The 18,009-nt window shown below is 34.3% G+C and overlaps 2 protein-coding genes across 4 annotated transcripts; one reads left to right on the forward strand and one right to left on the reverse strand.

Moving 5' to 3' along the window:
• Positions 1-1,121: 1,121 nt before the first annotated feature.
• On the forward strand, positions 1,122-4,292 carry LOC104110833 (PWWP domain-containing protein 6). The gene is made up of 2 exons (XM_009620391.4): positions 1,122-1,256; positions 1,506-4,292. Exon 2 carries the CDS (start codon positions 1,559-1,561, stop codon positions 4,022-4,024), a length of 2,466 nt encoding a protein of 821 aa, XP_009618686.1. The 5' UTR covers positions 1,122-1,256; positions 1,506-1,558; the 3' UTR covers positions 4,025-4,292.
• A 2,797-nt stretch (positions 4,293-7,089) lies between these two features.
• LOC104110834 (uncharacterized) lies at positions 7,090-13,856 on the reverse strand. 3 transcript variants are annotated; one of them, XM_009620393.4, is made up of 2 exons: positions 13,734-13,856; positions 7,090-7,979 (listed from the first exon to the last, which is right to left on the reverse strand). In XM_009620393.4, exon 2 carries the CDS (start codon positions 7,937-7,939, stop codon positions 7,295-7,297), a length of 645 nt encoding a protein of 214 aa, XP_009618688.1. In that variant the 5' UTR covers positions 7,940-7,979; positions 13,734-13,856; the 3' UTR covers positions 7,090-7,294. The 3 variants fall into 3 exon arrangements, with proteins under 3 accessions (XP_009618688.1, XP_009618687.1, XP_018631353.1); XM_009620392.4 differs by lacking the exon at positions 13,734-13,856 and adding an exon at positions 8,076-8,202; XM_018775837.3 differs by lacking the exon at positions 13,734-13,856 and adding an exon at positions 8,111-8,165.
• Between the last annotated feature and the right edge of the window lie 4,153 nt (positions 13,857-18,009).

The raw sequence follows: 18,009 nt of genomic DNA on the forward strand, positions 1-18,009 counted from the left end.
ATTAGGCTCTTTATTTAACCACCAACAGAGTTTGAACTTGTAACAAAAAAAATTAATTTTTAATACTATATGTTACCTGGTATATATTTATAAGTATAGAGTAGTGCGTCTTTTATAAGAGAACTTCATTTACATGTTCTAAATTTAAATGTTTGATACGAATATCGGGTGTGTGAGTAAGTTTTTTCACTTTGCCATTGCTCTCTCGTTGCACCTTAGCTTTTCTTTCTGTGATACTTCTGATCTTTTCTTTATGAAACCATATGTAAACAGAAGGGGTCACTTAATAGGAATACGACTCAATATTGCTGTCCAAACTACTTTGTTTTCATTAGAAGACAATGTTTAAAAGATTAATTAGTTTGAGTTGTTTGTTATACTAATACGTAGTACTTAGCCAAAACAATAGTAGTACACGAAAGTATTAAGGTACTTGTTGTTAGTTTATTAGAAAAATCATTAATCAATTAAAAGGTATTTTTTCTTCTAAAAGATATAGAGTGTTCAACTGTTTGATTTTATATTATGGAGAAAATTATAAATTTATTACTATATAAAATAGCATTAAATTAATTATAGGAGTATTATCAAATGTTTTGGAACATTTTAGGACAAAAGAAAAAAAATACTTTTGGAACATAGCTATTCCAGAAGGCAGAGGCGAACACACGTTCAATGAAGTGCTGTAATGCGATACCGATTCGAAGAAAAATCTTACAATATATATATATATATATATATATATATATATATATTATGTGAGAAATCGAATAAGTAGAAAAAATGACTATCACTTAACAAAGATTGTCTCCTAACACATTGGTTAATAGCCTTATTTTGCTCTAAGAGTTCACAAATTCGTTATTACTTACTCTAAAAAAAATTATCAGCAAGAGCGGCAAAGGGGTGCCAAAAAGAAAGAGCGGTAAAGGGGTGATGATTCAAAATTTCAAAGAGATCCCTAGAAATTACTGTAGCTGCATAGGAGATAAAAATAGCTCTAAGTCTCACCCACGGCCCACCGCCTGGGAATTAGATCTCAACCGTCCAGCTAATCTCTTTAGACGATAGAAATAAATGAAAAAGAGAGAGAAGATAGGAACGCAAAATTAGCAAACTGTACAATTGTCCAGAGTCCAAGCTAAAAACAAAAAGACAAGCACCCTATATACTCTGCGGTTTTTACAAACGCACAGAACTCATTTACACACACTCTCTCTCTCTCTACAAAATTTCTCTCTTTTGAAAGAACAGAGGTACGGGCAATTTCTGGGTTTTTTTCGTTTCCCCTTCCTTTTTTCGAAGTTATCTTCTTCTTTTTTTAATTCGTTTCTCTGTTTTCTTTTATATGTATATATGCCTTTTAAGTACGGGAAATTGGAACCCTAGGTTTATGGCAATGTTTAATTTTTAATCTTTATGGTGTTTTATATCTCTATGTCTGTAATTGTAGTTTTTGGGAATTCTTCTAAGCTAGGTTAGTGTAATTTCTTTTTTATTTGCAGAATTGAATCACCACAAAACTGAAGTGGATAAGTTTATGTGATATTTTTTTGATATGTCGATGGACCAAAACACAGAGAAAACCAAAACCCTAGCTGGGTTGGCAGCTGAAGCACTTGATTCTGAAACCCTAATGGCTGATACTGGTTCTGTCCCTGTACATGTGTTGCTTGATAAGGCTCCTAGGGTTTCTCAAGTTGATCACCAGCTGAATGTTAATGGAAATGCGGATACTGGTGCTACTACCGGGCCAGTTGTTGCGACTGGGAACAAGTTCAATGGTGATGGAATTTCTCTTTTGGTGGAAGTTCATCGGTCACTGGAAAATGTTGATGGGAGTTTAAAAGAGTGTGGTAGTAAGGGAATGAATGGAGAGGAGAATGGAGCTGAGCAAACAGAAACTGAGATGGTTGATGCTGTTGATGGGGGAAAAGACGTTGAGAGGAGTGGTACAGAGCGGGGTAGTCAAGGGACAGAAGAAGAGCAAGGATCTGGGCATTTGTTTAAGGGAATGAATGTAGAGGAGAATGAAACTGAGAAAATGGAAAATGAGATGGTTGATGGGGGAACAGAAGATGATAATTCTGGGGAAGATGCAAGGAGTGTAAAACATGTGTATACTGTGGGTGATTTTGTTTGGGGCAAGATTAAGAGTCATCCATGGTGGCCAGGACGTATTTATGATGCTTCCTGTGCCTCGGACTTTGCTTTGAAGTTTAGTCAAACAGGTCGATTGCTAGTTGCATACTTTGGAGATGGCTCATTTTCTTGGTGCCCCCCTGCGCAGTTGGTGCCTTTTGTGGACAACTTTGAAAAAATGTCGAAGCAGAGCGCTTCCAAGAGCTTCTTATATGCTGTTGAAAAGGCCTTGGATGAAATTAGTGTGCTTGTGGAGTTTGGTATGACTTGCCAATGCATCTCTGAAGAGAGTCGTTGTGGACTCAGTTGGCCATTGGCAGTGAATGCTGGAATTAAAAAGGGAGTTCGACTACCTGAAGGAGAAACTGTCAGACTATTACTTTCTCAGTATGAACCTGCTGGAATACTTAAAGTTCTAAAACATTATGCACGAACAAACTCTAATTCCAATATACTTGAGTTTGCTGTCTTGAAAAGTTGGCTATCTGCTTTTTATCGTGCTACATGTGGATGCCCTTTGGCTCTATATTGTGAACCCCTGCAAGTTGAAGGCCTTGAGGACAAGAAGGATCAAGTTGTTGATGCAAATGACTTTAGCATACCTATCGAGGTTCCTATTCTGGGTCCATCAGAAGAAGAAACTCCAAAATCTGGCCCTGCAAAGGGCCCTCTGACTGCTTGTGACAAGATCTCTCACAAAAGAAAGCAGAAAAGTGTTGCTGAACTTATGGAAGATTCTACACCTTCGCCTGTTGAAACGCCTGAGAAGAAAAGGAGGAGGAAGTCTGGTGAGCAAGCTAAAGGTCACACTAGCAGTTCTAAGAGTGTCGATGAAAAAGTTGGTAAGAGGGTAGGCAACAAACCCGGTGACACTGACTTGGCTAAAACAAAGAACCTCAGTGTTTCAATTCCTGAGCGTGATGAAATTGGTGACCAGCAGGACACAAATGGGGGCCCTCTGTCAAGGGAAAGAAAGAAGAGCAAGTATTTATCACCTCCTTATATGAGCCCTACGTTGACTGCAGGAAAACCAAACTTGAAGAGAGAACTGGAAGCAGAATCTCAGAAAATTTCTGAGATAACCAGGATTGGTGAGCGGATGGCAAATGCTGCTCGGCATATTTTATCTTCCCCTGCAACCAATGGCAATGAAGCTGTAAAGAAGAAAAAGGCTGAACGGTTTGACATGACTTTTGACACGATGGATATCGATTCGGTCGATGAGGTACTCTCTGAGGTTCAGTCTACTGCTGTCAACCCTCTTTTCTTGAAGAATAGATCTCTTGAGAAGACCAGAGGTTTCATCTCCACCTTCAGGAACTCAGTCTATCTGGACGGATCAAACTACAAGCAATATCACAAAGTGAAAACAGGAAAGAAGAGAAAATCTCGGCCGTCTAGTCAGGGAACAGTAGATGAGGAAGCTGGTACAGAAACTTCACCTGTGATTCTGATGGTGACATTCTCAGCTGGTTTTTCTTTGCCGTCAGATGACGAAGTTATCCAAATATATAACAAGTTTGGGGATCTGAATGAAAAGGAAACAAAAGTGTTACATGATTCAAACTCTGTTCAAGTTGTTTACATGCGTGGTTCAGATGCTGAAGAGGCCTTCCAAGAATCGGTAAAGCAAAGTCCTTTTGGTGCTACCCAAGTTAACTTTAGGATCATTTATCCCTCAAACTCCGAGATTCCACTTTCTTCGCTGAGATCAGCTAAGGGGAAGTCACAGGTGCAACTAATCAAGCAGAAGCTGAAGGGGATGTCATCAATCCTGGAAAAATGCAATGGTAAGATTACGACAGAGGAGAAGGCGGAGTTGGAGGGTGAGATAAAAGGCTTGCTGGAGAAGGTTAGTGCAGTGACATCAACAAACCCATAGGGGAACTGTTTTGTAGGATGTGAAGCTGGTTGGTTAAACTTGGATCTTCTTTTGTTGATAGTGTTAGTATATGGTCCGGCTTATGTTGATTAGGATACTTTCTGTTAGGTTCATGTATGAAGTAGGAGCATAGGATGCTAGCTTTATACAATTGATTTGCTCAAATTACTATACAGTTGCATGTACTTTACTGATGATAGTATTAGATTTAGGAACTGCGGCTGGTTTTGGATTACCTGAATCTGCAGCCTCATGCCTCCATCTTCAACCCCCCCCTCTTTCTCCAAAACCCCAAATGAAAAAGTAAAAATGGTCCCACCCTCTGCTTGAGGGAACAGTCCAGTCGAAGTATATTTTGCCAAAAGATACCTCTTCTGCGTTTGTAGAGAGTAGCTTGTATATTGCTTGGTGATTGCAGGGCTGGACTTTGTTTTCTAGGTATTTGCTGAGCCCACGATTTGCATGTTTGTGATAACTTGCATTTTTGCTAAGCTTAGAACTATCTTGAAGTTCAGCGAACAGAGTAGTAAGCACGGATTTTGAGGAAAAACTATTGTGTTCCTAAAGATGCATGCTCAAAGCTCCAAGCACATCTCACATCAGATGCTATTACTTTGTTCAAACTTCGAATATAAACGTGCTTTGAATATCTCACAACAATGAATTTTCAGACTACAAAAGGAAAGCGGTAGAGGAAAAACTTAGTCACAAATCAAAATTTCCAATTACATCAATTACTCCAGTTATTTATAGGGTTTTGAGGATTCTCTTGTGAACTAAATTGTGATAAGAGGGCATTCATCAAGTTTGGCACCAAACTTGCTTACAGTTCCCCCGAAAACCCCAGATTTCAGCTTATTTCCAATTAAGTTAAAGTAGTGTAGAATATATATTGTGTGATTTATATGAATCACAATTACTTGATGTGGTGGCAGTAGAAAAGGATTAAGGGGTTGATCACATCAAAAGAACAGGAGGGAAAGAGATGATAAGAAAGATTGTGCTTTCTCCAACAAGTTACACTGCTACTTTTGCTTCCAAATACCATCCAACAAATCGAATCCCCCCCCCCCCCCCCCCCCGCCCCAAAAATCGTCAGTATTACTTTCTTTATAAATTTTGCTTTGGGGGAAGATGGATACACATTGTGGGTGTGAAGATGTAGAAGTTCCATAGCTATTCTGCTAATCTTAATACCAACTTTAGCACTTCAAGCTGTAGCTTGATTACCATTCGGTGTTGAAAGCTCATTTGTCCGATTAATCTAAGATTATTCTAGGTAGGCCCACTAGGGAGTAAAGCATTTTCGACCAAGAAGTTTAAGCTTGAACTCAAGACTTCTAATCAAGATTCAAGAATTGAGGGATCCCAAATTCCCAATGATCCTACCATACTAGGAGTGGGAACTTTTTGTTCCTGGACTAAAATAGCTTTGTAACAGATATTCATTCCATTTCAAGTTACATTATTTTTCAAAAAAGTAGTAGTATTAACAAAAGAGCAGGAAAGGTTCAATTGAACTGAAATGATCAAAATACCACCAAAATTAAATCTCATGACATTATTGTTCGAAGTATGATTACTTTAGCTCGTCCCCTCTACAAAAGTAAAATATCATTGAGGAAAGTCCTGATACCCATATTTTATTTCCAAGTATCTATAAGCTCTTGGGTCAGATTAATGTTTCTTCTTTGCCTTTTCTGTTCTTTTTGGTCGAGACATTAAATTTGTTAAATGGAAGAAATAACTATCAAAGAGTACAAGAAGAAATGATTTGGAAAATGAAAAAAAAAATTAAATTAAATTGCTTCGTAGCTGGTATTCTATAATCTCTCCGTCTTAAGAAAACTAGAACAACTTTAGCACTAATGATATAAGAGGGCCACACGTCTTCTGTTATTATAATGAGTCAGAATTCGTTATTATTTTGATTGGTGAGTGCAATTGAAAGCTATAGATTATAAAAAATAAACTGCAGTTTTAATATTAATTTTCTAAAGTTCTATGGACATTTTTTATTCAACTTCTGATGTGGAGAAAGCTATTCTAAACCCACATAACTTAAGGTAGGTTCATTATGTTAAGGATGAGATCCCCATTTGTTTTAGGTGGGAAAATAATGTTGGAATATTATATTTATTTGCATTACCAAACAAGGAAATACCAAGTAATTAATCAATTACAATTTTGGCCTATTTTGTGAGATGAGGTGGAAATGGAGGTCCTCGGGACCCTTTCTTCCCATAATGTTTACCAAATGCAATAAGTTCTTTTTTTGTTTTTTGTATCAAAAGCTTAAAAAAGATATCTGATTATTTATTGTGCTAAAAAACATAATCATGCTATGCAACTCTTCCATCCCCACCCTTTGCCCAATTAATTCATATCTAATTTGTAATTTGATGCAAATAATTAAGCATTTTAAAGGAAACTGAGGAATGCATATTAACAATATGGAGTTGTTGGGAGGAGGAAAAGTGAGAATCTAGATAAAAAGGAGAGGGTATTAAAACCATAAGGGGAGAAGGTTTGGCTTCATTAAAAAACGAAAATGGTGTTTAATAACAAAAACGAAGAGAGGCTCTCTTAAATGTGAAAAAGAAAATACATAATACTATGATTTAACTAGATAGCTTTGATGATCCTATTGTTTCAAATATAATGATGAAGTTTATTAAGACCTAACTAATTAATTAACTTTAAGAATTGATAAATTAAAGCAAAAATGTACATCACTTAATCATAGTTAAATGTTAAAAAGTATATATGCAAGACAAATATTTTATATTTATTGATGTAGTGTAAATATGCGATGTGAGTAAAAATTTAACCTGTTTATCAAATACTTATTTCAGCTAGGTGTTTGAACCTAGCTTCATTTCTCAATTAAGTGCAACCCAATGGTCCACAGAGGGATGGAACACATTTCATTGATTTCAACCAAACTAAGTAATTGTCAAACAAAGATTAAATTCTGAACTCATAATTTCAAATGAATAAGCAAGAATTTTAAAAGTGTAAAAGTTTAAATTCTATATTCACCTCTAACGATAGACTTTAATGTGTATCAAGAAAAATGAAGCAATATCAGCATTGTGATCACAAGAAGTCATAATAATTAAAATTACGACTACAACTAAACTGTACAATTAATTCACAAAACAAGAAACCTAGTAGTAGTAATATTCTTGCTTACCTCTCTTCCTCTCCTTCACAATACAATGATGAAATTTTGGGTTACAGAAATGGAGATAAAAGTTGGCCAAAAACTTATGACCTATTAGCAGAAGAAGGTGAGATTCCAGTGAAAGAAACTCTACCAAAACCCAAATGACCAAATTCATACAACTCAAACCAAACCTCTTCTGCATCAATAAACCTCCCACTAAATTTGTCTTTTAACTCTTCTTCTTCTCCAATTACTATTCCCCATTTCGTCCTTTCTTTTTCTGCTTCTTCTTCTTCTTCATCTTCAAATACTTTTATTCTTCTTGATATTCCATCTATACTGTCCAGTTCATACGTCACACAATCACGGTAACTGTAACTCTTCTCCATTTCCTTCTTTTTCTTCTTCTTTTTCTCCAACTTTTTACTGCTTTTCTTTTTCCCTTTAACCAAGATTTTTTTACCCATTATCCACGGAATCTTGAAAAATGCCAGTCCTAAAATACTTATTACTGCACAAGGACAGCAACATAATGCCACGCAATCTGCAACCACTCCAACTGTACATGACTTGCAGGATTTTCCCGTGCACTCGATTTGGTCGCTGGCGTCGTCGTCGTCATCGTCGACGGCCACCACATGCCGGTGGTTCTTCACGGCGGTGATCATTGCGCCATTTCTTGATGGAATACTCACGTTCCCACCACCCTTATTACGTGCAACTACTGGAGATGGGTATACATCCATATCACCTTCTTAATAATATCTCTTTATTGATGATAATAACCTGTGAAACCAGCCGTGTAAACAATGATCATTAATGACTTAAAAATATATATATACACACACAAACAACTAAGTATATATAAATGTAGATACACACATAGTATATATATGTGCAGAGAAAATGAGTGGCACAACAATGGAGGACAGATCAGCTAATGGGATTTGGTATGGTGTGACTTTGGAAGCGTCTTTGACTCTTAAATGGTTCCAAAAGTACAATAAATAGTGCTCCCTCGTCTCCATCTATATAGAACTATTTTTTATTTGGAATGTACCAAATATTCACAATTGACCACTTTCTAATTTTATACAATTACTCGAGCAACTTTTAAATTTATTAAAGTATTGACATTTAAAGTTTGAAGTGACGTAATTTAATTTGTTTTCTTTTTACTACTTTACTATCTCTTTCGTCTCACTAATATCTTTAACGAAAAAAGACCAAAACTGCCCTCAGACTATTCGATTTGGTATAAGTATACCCTTCGTCCATCTATTGAGCCAAAAATGCCTCCACCGTTATCTTTCTAGTTCACTTATGCCCCTACGACTAATGGTCAATACCAAATAAAAAAAGGTTTACTTAAATTACACGTGACAACTTTTTATTGATCAAATTTTAAACCATGATCCCAATTAAATAAACTCACCCTTAACCCAACCCAAAAATCCTAACTCGCCTTAAAAAATGGCCAAACTCTTGATTGTCAAAAAAATAATGAAGTCAATTCAATATTTTAATTAAACTTGTTAAAACTACTCCTATTTCAATTTAAAATGACGCATTTTCCCTATTAGTCCGTTCCAAAAAGAATGACATATTTTTATATTTAGAAGCAATGTAACTCTTAACTTTTTATTTTATCCAGTTTATCCTTAATGAGAAGTTTTTGTAGTCACACAAATATTATGGTCTCACAAAGCTTTTATCGCTTAAGCTTTTAGGTACACATGATTCAAAAATCTTTTTTTCTTTCTTAAACTTTGTATCAAGTCAAACTAACTCGTCTAAATTGAAATTGATGCAGTATTATATAACTGTGGGCGTATTTAAGTACATTGGAGTAGAGAGATGTATTTAGAACGGACAAGGTAGAAAAATTTAACCATCAAAGAAATATGGGGGGAAAACTACTGCTCACTTTTGACAGCCTGAGACCTAAGTAGAGAGGGCTTATTTGCTATGGAATTTGGTGAAAAAATTCATCACACAGTTACAAATCCAACTATTTTGGGCAATCTGTCTTCCCCACGCCTAATTAGTTGAAATATGGTCTTTGGTTGCTGACAGCAATAACTATATATTTTTTTCCCTATTGATATGTTTAGCTTGTTGTAATAAATAACATATTTCTTATGTGTTATGTTAGTAATCCAAAATTTTATGGACATTACATGCAGTTATCATTTATATGATCTAACAGTGAAAAATTCTCTTAGACTATCACTGTATAGACATATGATAAGTCTAATAACCTAAGTGTATAGAAGTTAAATTCATACTTTTTCTATTTTAATCAAAGGCGGATCCAGAATTTAAACTCAATGAGTTCAACTTTTAAAGGTTTAATATTGAACTCATTATATTTTTGAAGTTATGGACTTATGGGTTCATATCTATTATTTTGGCAATTTGAACGAATTTTTATACATAAATTTTTATTTCGTGTCGAAAGTTATGCATTCAATTGAACCCGTCATTAGCATACTACCTTATTTTCATCCCTATTTTTTCATCCCCTCTCTCCATCCATACATGTTCTTTCTCTCTCTCTCTTTCTTTTTTCTAGTTTCAAGAGTTGAAAGAGGAGAAAACAAATGGAATATCTGAAAGTAGTTGAAGATTTGGCCTTAAAAAAAGGTGCTATGAATTAATTAAAGGTAATTAGGATTTGGTTTTTTTGGGGGGTGACTGTTCTTGGTGGGGATAAAATAAAGTTGGCACAAGAATGAAAGCAGAGAGCTAAGAAAGGGAATGTAAGAGATGTGACAATAGACAGAGACCTCTCGAGCAGAATCTAAGTTAGTGAAACATCTTCCCTTCCTGTGGAATTGTCGTAAATTCCATGCCCAATTTCATGTCTTGGATCCAGCATAATCTTTTTTCCTCTTTGCCAGAATTATGATCTGCCCCCGTTGAGTTGTCAGTGGACAATACTATACTACTAGTCCTATCACTACCCCATCGCATCCCTCATTTGTCAAATGTTATTTTTTCTTAGTGGCTTGTCAATTTGTATGTACGTTAATTATTTTATCGAGTATAGGTTACTTTCCACCGATATTAGTGTCTAATAACTATATTCATCAAAATTTGGGAAGATTGAAAGAAACTATACTCAACATTTACTCCCTCCGGTACATGATAAGTGACGTTTTGACCTTTGCCACATCCCATAAAAAAATACTAACTCCTAAAAAAATAAAAATAAAAGGTATTTTGACTAAATTATCCATAATTAAAATTTGCATATTATTAACTTGACACATTGAAATGTGTAAATAAGGGCAAATTTTTAAAAAATAAAGTAATTCATTCTTGATTATGTAAAAGGTCACTAATTTTGGACCAAAATAATAGGGCAAAAAAGCCGAGTATGTTATTTTGGTCCACCTGCTATTTTTTACCCGTACAATTACCGAGTAATTTTATCCATAAAAAAATTAAGCAATTAAATTCAAAGAAAGTATCTAGCGTTTATGTTATTTTCAACCACTAACTCCGGTATACTATTGCCTTATTTTGATTGTAGATTGCTCAAGTAGGAAAGGGAACATCTTACTACTAATATCAATTTTGCAACTCCATGTGCTTACCACAGTAACTTTAGATCAAGGAGAAGCATCATTTTTTTGTCCGTTCTTTTCTTTCACTTTCTTTTTTTTTTCTTTTCAATATCGGGCGTAGGTTAGCAGTTGAGTAAAATATTTCATCTTTTATTCAAAATAAGTAATCAAGTTTGTATATATATTTTTTATAGTTGGTGCCTTAATTAGCAAGAGTAATTAGGTCAATATCAACTAATGACAGTAAAATAGTATGATCACGAGGTGAGATCAGTCATAGACATAAATGAAACATAAAAATTCTACTTCCTATGTCGAGTGTGGAGATTCCACATGTGATGTTCCCATATTTTTTTTAATCCTTCATATTCCTAATATTAAAATACATAGTACAAACATGGATCCTAAAGTCCAAAAAATGTTTTTATTACATCTGATATCTTAGATTTTTCTGTTTCTAGTATAAGGCAATATTATGTTGGTACTCTCCATCTTTGAACATGCATAATATTTGAAGAATTTGACCCGAACGAGGTAATATTTTGAAGGATTCAAGCAATATAATTACTTAGATTTGATTGCTCAAATGATCATTAAACTATTCGAAATATTCTACTAAAATTAACTTTCTTTCGTTTGTAACAACAAAGTCACTCAACTATACTTTATAGCACTCAGAAGATTACTCAACTAGATTTCTCAAAATTTTGATTGCCAAATACCTATTTTACCATCTAAATTATCAACTTTTTTTTTTTATTTTTCTTAAAACTTTTTATATTATGATACTTTTATATTTTTAATTTATATTATGGACTTACCTATAGAATAAATAAGTTTTATTTATAAATTAAAAAATAAAATAGTGTTTAAGCATATACAATATTGGAATAATAAAATATTGAGCATTATAAAAAAATTAATTAGAACAATTTGTTGGTAATAATCTTGCAGTTTGAACTTGCTAATGACCATTCTAAGTCTAATAATTTATTTGACTGTCAGAAAGATATGAAAAGAATATTGATGAAATCAAGACTATTAAAGTTCCCAGGAGTTGGATTACTTTTCACGTGAACTTGCATTATTGCGAAAAAGCTATACTCAACAAATGTTATAAACAAACAAATTCAAGCGTTAACTTTTTTTCATTGTTCTTTAAAAGCTATTGGACTAAAAATAGAAATTATTGTCCAAAGAAGGAAAAGATTACCGAAGACTATTACTCATTCCGTTTATTTTTACTTAGCATGTATACTAAAAATAAATTTTTATTTTTACTTGTCACTTTACGCATATCAAGAGAAAACAAAAAAAAAATTTGTTATACACGCAGTATTTATTACTCATTTCAAATCATTTTCTCAAATCCAAAAAAATATGCATTAATTAATATGAGTATCATGGTAAACTATGCATTTCATTTATTATTTCTTAAGGACAGTTATTTCTTAAGGACCATGAAAAGTCAAAACGTGTCAGATAAAAGTGAACGAAATGAGCAACTTTTTTTGCAGGTGCCCGTAAAAAGAAGGAAAAATTAAAAACTCACATACAAAGGCTACAGGTCAAGAAGATAATTAAGTACGTGGATTGCACGATGGCTGTTAGCAAATAATAGTTGCAAAACTATCTATCCTAAAGCAAATATGTATGGTCTTATGTGGTTATATATTAGCCAATTTCTATTGAACGATCAAGGAAAACAGCTATATATCAGGCCCTACGATCGCCAAGAACTTCCTTTCATAAAATTTATTTATTATAAAATTTTGTTTTATTTCTGATCAAAATTTACAGTTAAAATAGCACGGTCTAGCCAATTTCGGACTAATAATTGAAAAATAGTCAGCATTTGCAAAGTCGTTGAAAAATAGCCATTATTTTGCTGAAACACGAAAATAATCCAACATAATATGTTGGATTATGGAGCTCATGCGTATAAACTTCCAGCATATTATGTTGGAACTCCAGTACACGGAAAGTTGCATCATAATATGCTGGATTGTGGAGTTTCTGCATATAAATTCCCAACATATTATGAAATTCCAGCACATTATGTTGGAATCTCATAAGTAAAAAATTTGAACTCCAACATATTATGCTAGAATTTTTTTCAGATTTTTAAAGGTGTTTTTGTTAAGATTTTATCTTTACATGAAAAAGTGACTAAATTCTGATTATGTTTTAAACTGTGGCTATTTTTCAATTACTAGTTGTAAATTTGGCTATTTCTGATTATCCCCCCCCCCCCCCCCCAATTTTACAGGCAGTGACATGCGATATCAACAGTTGAAAAATTGAACAAACAAATACATTACTATAATAACAAGGGATGCCATTTTTATATTTATACCTAATATTTTATTTATTATTTATATATACATATTTTGTTTGTTATCACATAACACCGCTTTGGAGCAAGGTGCCACCTCTGTCACCGCGGAGAGAGAAAGAAGAAAAGAGAAAGAACAAATCAGAATATTACTATGGTTATAGCAAATGATTTGTGCACAAGTAACTTAATCTTAACAGTACGAAATTAAAGCAAGAATTTATATCTCTTAAGTGATAAATATGTGTACGATATACTCATTTCCTTGCATATATTTACCGCATTACTGTATTTGTTAGTGATTTAAAACTCTCTAGTTGCCACTTTTCTGCTTTTCTCATTTGGCATAGGTGATTGTCGTTTTTTTCCCTACATCTTTTTTAAAAATAGAAGCGACTTTGGATTCATCTTCCTTCCCACCAGCATCGGATAAAGTTTTTCCATATTGAAGAAGAACCCGAACACATTAATACAGAAACAGGAATGCATTGACAAAATTAACCATATATTGTAAAAAAATGAAAGAGAAACAAACAAAAAAGGAATTTAATCAGAAAAAAAAAATGATTAATGTTGTGGAAAGAGTAGAAGCAATGAAAATATGAAGAATGGCAATGCAATTAGCAGAAGTACCTTAGCTTCTTATCGGTAGCCACAAAAATAAGAGGTTGCATCCAATTATGCAGAGTACTCCAAAAATGCTCTGAGGTACAAGCAAAACTAGCCACAGTATTTCTTCTTTTGATCTGTGATCGGATCTAAGCTCCTCAAGGCATCTGCAATGGTAGTTTATGTAACTCAGGTCCAAATAATAAACATATACTATGTCTTTCACTCTATGTCATTGAATTTTCAACATATAATTTTTAAAATTTTGACTACAGCTAAGCATTTTCTCAGCGTGATTATAATATACTATATCTACTTATCTGCAGAGTATAGTGACTATGGACCCCGGGGCGTATCTAGTCTTATGATACTATATTTATCTAAATCCAATACTTTTAATACGAACCATAATATATATATATATATATATATATATATATATAAATTTATTAATATTGCAATAAATAGTAGTTAAGAACCTATGACTTTAAAAATATAATGAATTCAATACTAAAAGACTCAGATATTGAGCCTATAAAATTTAAATTTTGGATCCACTCACACACTCTTCTCTAAGGACATGAAATTGATTTCTAATTTCATCTAACCTTAAGGTATTCTCTCCGGTTCCCAACGGTACAGCCCATTGACCAAAAAGCCACATTTCAGACTTAGCACTGTTACAAGTCGAAGTTGGACTTCCGAATTTCTTTCTATCTTATTTCTAGTACAGAAGAATTTTCAAAAATTACTATTATTTAGTGGTTGTTAACTTTTTATAGTTATCATATACATAATTATTTTCTATAACTATTATTTAGTTGTTACGGTAGTATATTTGCTGTATTCACGTTGTTGTATTCATGAATACAACAACAAAAAGAGTCTAAAATTATGACAGTTCAGCTATACATGCATGTATTTACATGTATTCGCTCCATATATTCATGAATACAGTAATAACAATCACTTTAAAAATAGGTATGTTCAACTTTCTAATGACGAAAATAATATCAATTAGCATGATACTCCTAATACAACTCAACAAAGTCAATTCTAACATGCCTCATTATCAACCAAATTAATTAGAATGATTTTCATGATTTTTCATTTGTATATAATTGATGTATTTAGTGTGTTTCAATTTTTTTTTCTATTGTTGCATTCATTAGATTCAATGTTTGTATTTAATGTATTCGTTATTTTATATTCAGTGTATTCAAATGTATTTGTATTAACAGTATTTTAGTTATTCCTAATACGTGTTATTACTGTTGTATTCATTATACTTCATTGGTTGTATTCACTGTGTTTTTATTTGTATTCAGTGTATTTTTCTTTATTTCGCTGTATTTTAAAATTTAATGTATTCATACTTTATATTCTATTCTATTTTAATATTTGTATTCAGTGTATTTCAATGTTTATATCATGTATTCATGTATGAATACATATGTATTCAATTGTATTGAAAAAATACAAAACATTCTAAATACATAAATACAAGCAAAAAAATATATCTATGCAAAAATACAATGTATTCGAGTGAATTTGTGCATAATACAATGTATTTGTATCATTATATGTGATTAAATAGCAAAAAAGTGAAGAAAATTTGTCGGAGATGGCGTTTTTCAGCCAAACAAAATATTGTAGACATTGTATTAAAACTAAAAATGGGGACGAACAAAAATCCGCCCCTCGAATCTTCTCCGGCGTAAAAACTATTTCAGTGTCCGTGTAGAGGAATCCATTACAATATCCGGCTTATAAGAAAGTCGCAGTGGCCCTCTTGTTTCAAAGTTGTTGAATCAACTATTGAAGAGGAAATTTGAAGTTTTCTGCTGAAAACCTAACAATGGTAAAGATAAAAAAAAAATTGAAGTAAAAAAAGAAGAAGCTTGAACTGGCCAAAAACTCAAAAACTTTAACACTTACCATGATTTTTGGAGTAAAAATGTTGAAAGTGAGAGAGAGAATCGTGCTTCAAAAATTGCGAATACAAGGTCTGTGAGAAAAATCGTGGAGAGAGAAAGAAGAAACCCTTCAATTTTAATTCTGGGCTGTAGTGGCACCACTGATTTTGGACTGGTCCACTAAACTGAATATTAAAGTTTAAAGGTTTCTGATCCAATTGAATTACGTCGTTGCCTACTGGGCCTTATTGGTGCTTCACCAGGATCTTTACACAAATAGTCGGTCAAATTTACTGTTTTAGTTTTTCTAATCAATGTATACAAAGTATACAATAATTACACGAAATTATACATACTAGTTTTAGTGTACGCGCTTTGCGCGTGTAGCCTATATAAAAAAGATAAACTTTTTTTAAAATAAAATAAATAATACTCAATTGTACCAACTGAAATTTCAACTTTCCTTTCTTTCTTCTTTTCAATATATTTCATAAACAGTTTTCACAACACATAATGAACCCTCATGCCGGTAGGGCGTATAATTCATAAAAATTGGAATCAATTATTCCGAAATCACATTAAAACCCACTGTATTGAATAATTAAAATTTTGCTTTTGGACTTATAGCGTTCAATGGTGCACAAAAATAAAATGATAGACACATGCTTACATCTTTAAATCTCCCAACAGGGATATACATATAAGTGGGTCACAAATTTATGAAGCTCGCCCATAAACGGAGCATAATAGGAGGACTCACCTCAATATTCAAATCTGAATCCAACTAAGGGGAAATATTCTTTTATAACAAATCGGGATCGTACCTGTAACGACACCATCTGGTGTATCGGCCTCAGTCAAATCATAGCGATTATATCAACGGGTCAGGCCTCCACCTCTTAGGCGCCCACTACCCGCCTGTCCTCCATCTCTAGCTGACTGTACACGTGGAGTATTAACTGGAATAAAGGTTGTAGCTTGAATGCTCTGATGAAATCCACCCCTCCCAAGTCTGGAAAAATCTCTCATGATGTGCCTAGCATCACCACACTCATAACAACCCCTCTGAGGTCGCGACTGCTCGAACTGAGTCTGTGCCAGATAACTGAAATAATCATTATAGGAATCTTGTGTCGGTGGTGCATTGTAAGAACTTACTGGAGCAATCCGAGTAATCTAATGTGTGGACTGAGCTGACCGACTGCTCGAGCCTTCGCTATAATGGGTTCTAGCTGAAGAGTAAAATCCACTGAACCCTCCAGATCTTCGAGACATTTTGGCCTCCTTAGACTCCCTTTCCTCGCCTAAAACACCCTCAATCTTTCTTGTAATCTCCACTACTTGTTGAAATGGAGTATCAGCTTGCAATTCTCGAGCCATGCATATTTTAATATCATATTCGAGCCCCTCAATGAATCTGCCGACCCGTTCTTTGATTGTAAGAACTAGGATAGGTGCATGACGGGCTAACTCACTGAACCTGATATTATATTCTGACACTGTCATAGTGCCCTGACGCAACCGTTTAAACTCTGTGCGCCACGTATCTCTGAGAGTCTGGGGAACAAACTCTTTCAAGAATATTTCCGAAAATTGAGTCCAAGTTGGCAGTGTGGCGTCGGTTGGTCTACCTTCTTCATAGATTTGCCATCATCGATACGCTGCGCCTGACAGTTGAAATATAGTAAAGGCAACTCCGCTCACTTTCAAAATACCCATGGTACGTAGAATACGGTGACAATTTTCTAGAAATCCTTGGGCATCCTCTGTAGATGTACCACTGAAAGTAGGTGGACTATACCTCTTAAACCTTTCAAGTCTCTTTTGTTCTTCTTCTGATGCCTCGGGCCTAACCTCAGGTTGAACCGGAATAACAGGTTGTATTGGTACTACACCCGGAACCTGACCAATGTGAACCTACTGCTCTGGAGTTATGATAGGAGTCTGAGCTACTCCCCCAATTTGCGGAATGTTTGGTATAACAGAGATCAATCCCGTCTGAGTTAATGTACCGAACATACTTAGGAACTATGCTAAAGTCTCCTGAAGTCCGGGGTAACAACAGATGCTTCTGGTACCTGTCCCCCAACTGGAGCTACTAGTGGCTCCTCAACTGTTGTTCTGACAGGTACTCTAGTCGTAGCACATGCCCTTCCTCGGCCTCGGCCTCTTGCAGCCCTAGCAGTATGTGCGGATGCCTGCTCAGCTAACCCGGTAGCACGTGTCCTCACCATCTGTGAGAGAATAGAGATACAAAGGCTCAAATTTCAAATTCAACAAATTATGCACGACAGGAATGAAAGAAATAGAAATTTCCTAACAGTTCTGTAGCCTCTCAAAGATAAGTACAGACGTCTCCGTACCGATTCGCAAGACTCTACTAG

Source organism: Nicotiana tomentosiformis, chromosome 2, assembly GCF_000390325.3.
Source record: "Nicotiana tomentosiformis chromosome 2, ASM39032v3, whole genome shotgun sequence".
Lineage (NCBI taxonomy): Eukaryota > Viridiplantae > Streptophyta > Magnoliopsida > Solanales > Solanaceae > Nicotiana > Nicotiana tomentosiformis.

What these genes read in the sequence shown, in the direction of transcription:
- LOC104110833 (XM_009620391.4), top strand. Translation starts at nt 1,559, where the DNA reads ATGTCGATGGACCAAAACACAGAGAAAACCAAAACCCTAGCTGGGTTG.
- LOC104110834 (XM_009620393.4), bottom strand. Translation starts at nt 7,939, where the DNA reads ATGGATGTATACCCATCTCCAGTAGTTGCACGTAATAAGGGTGGTGGG.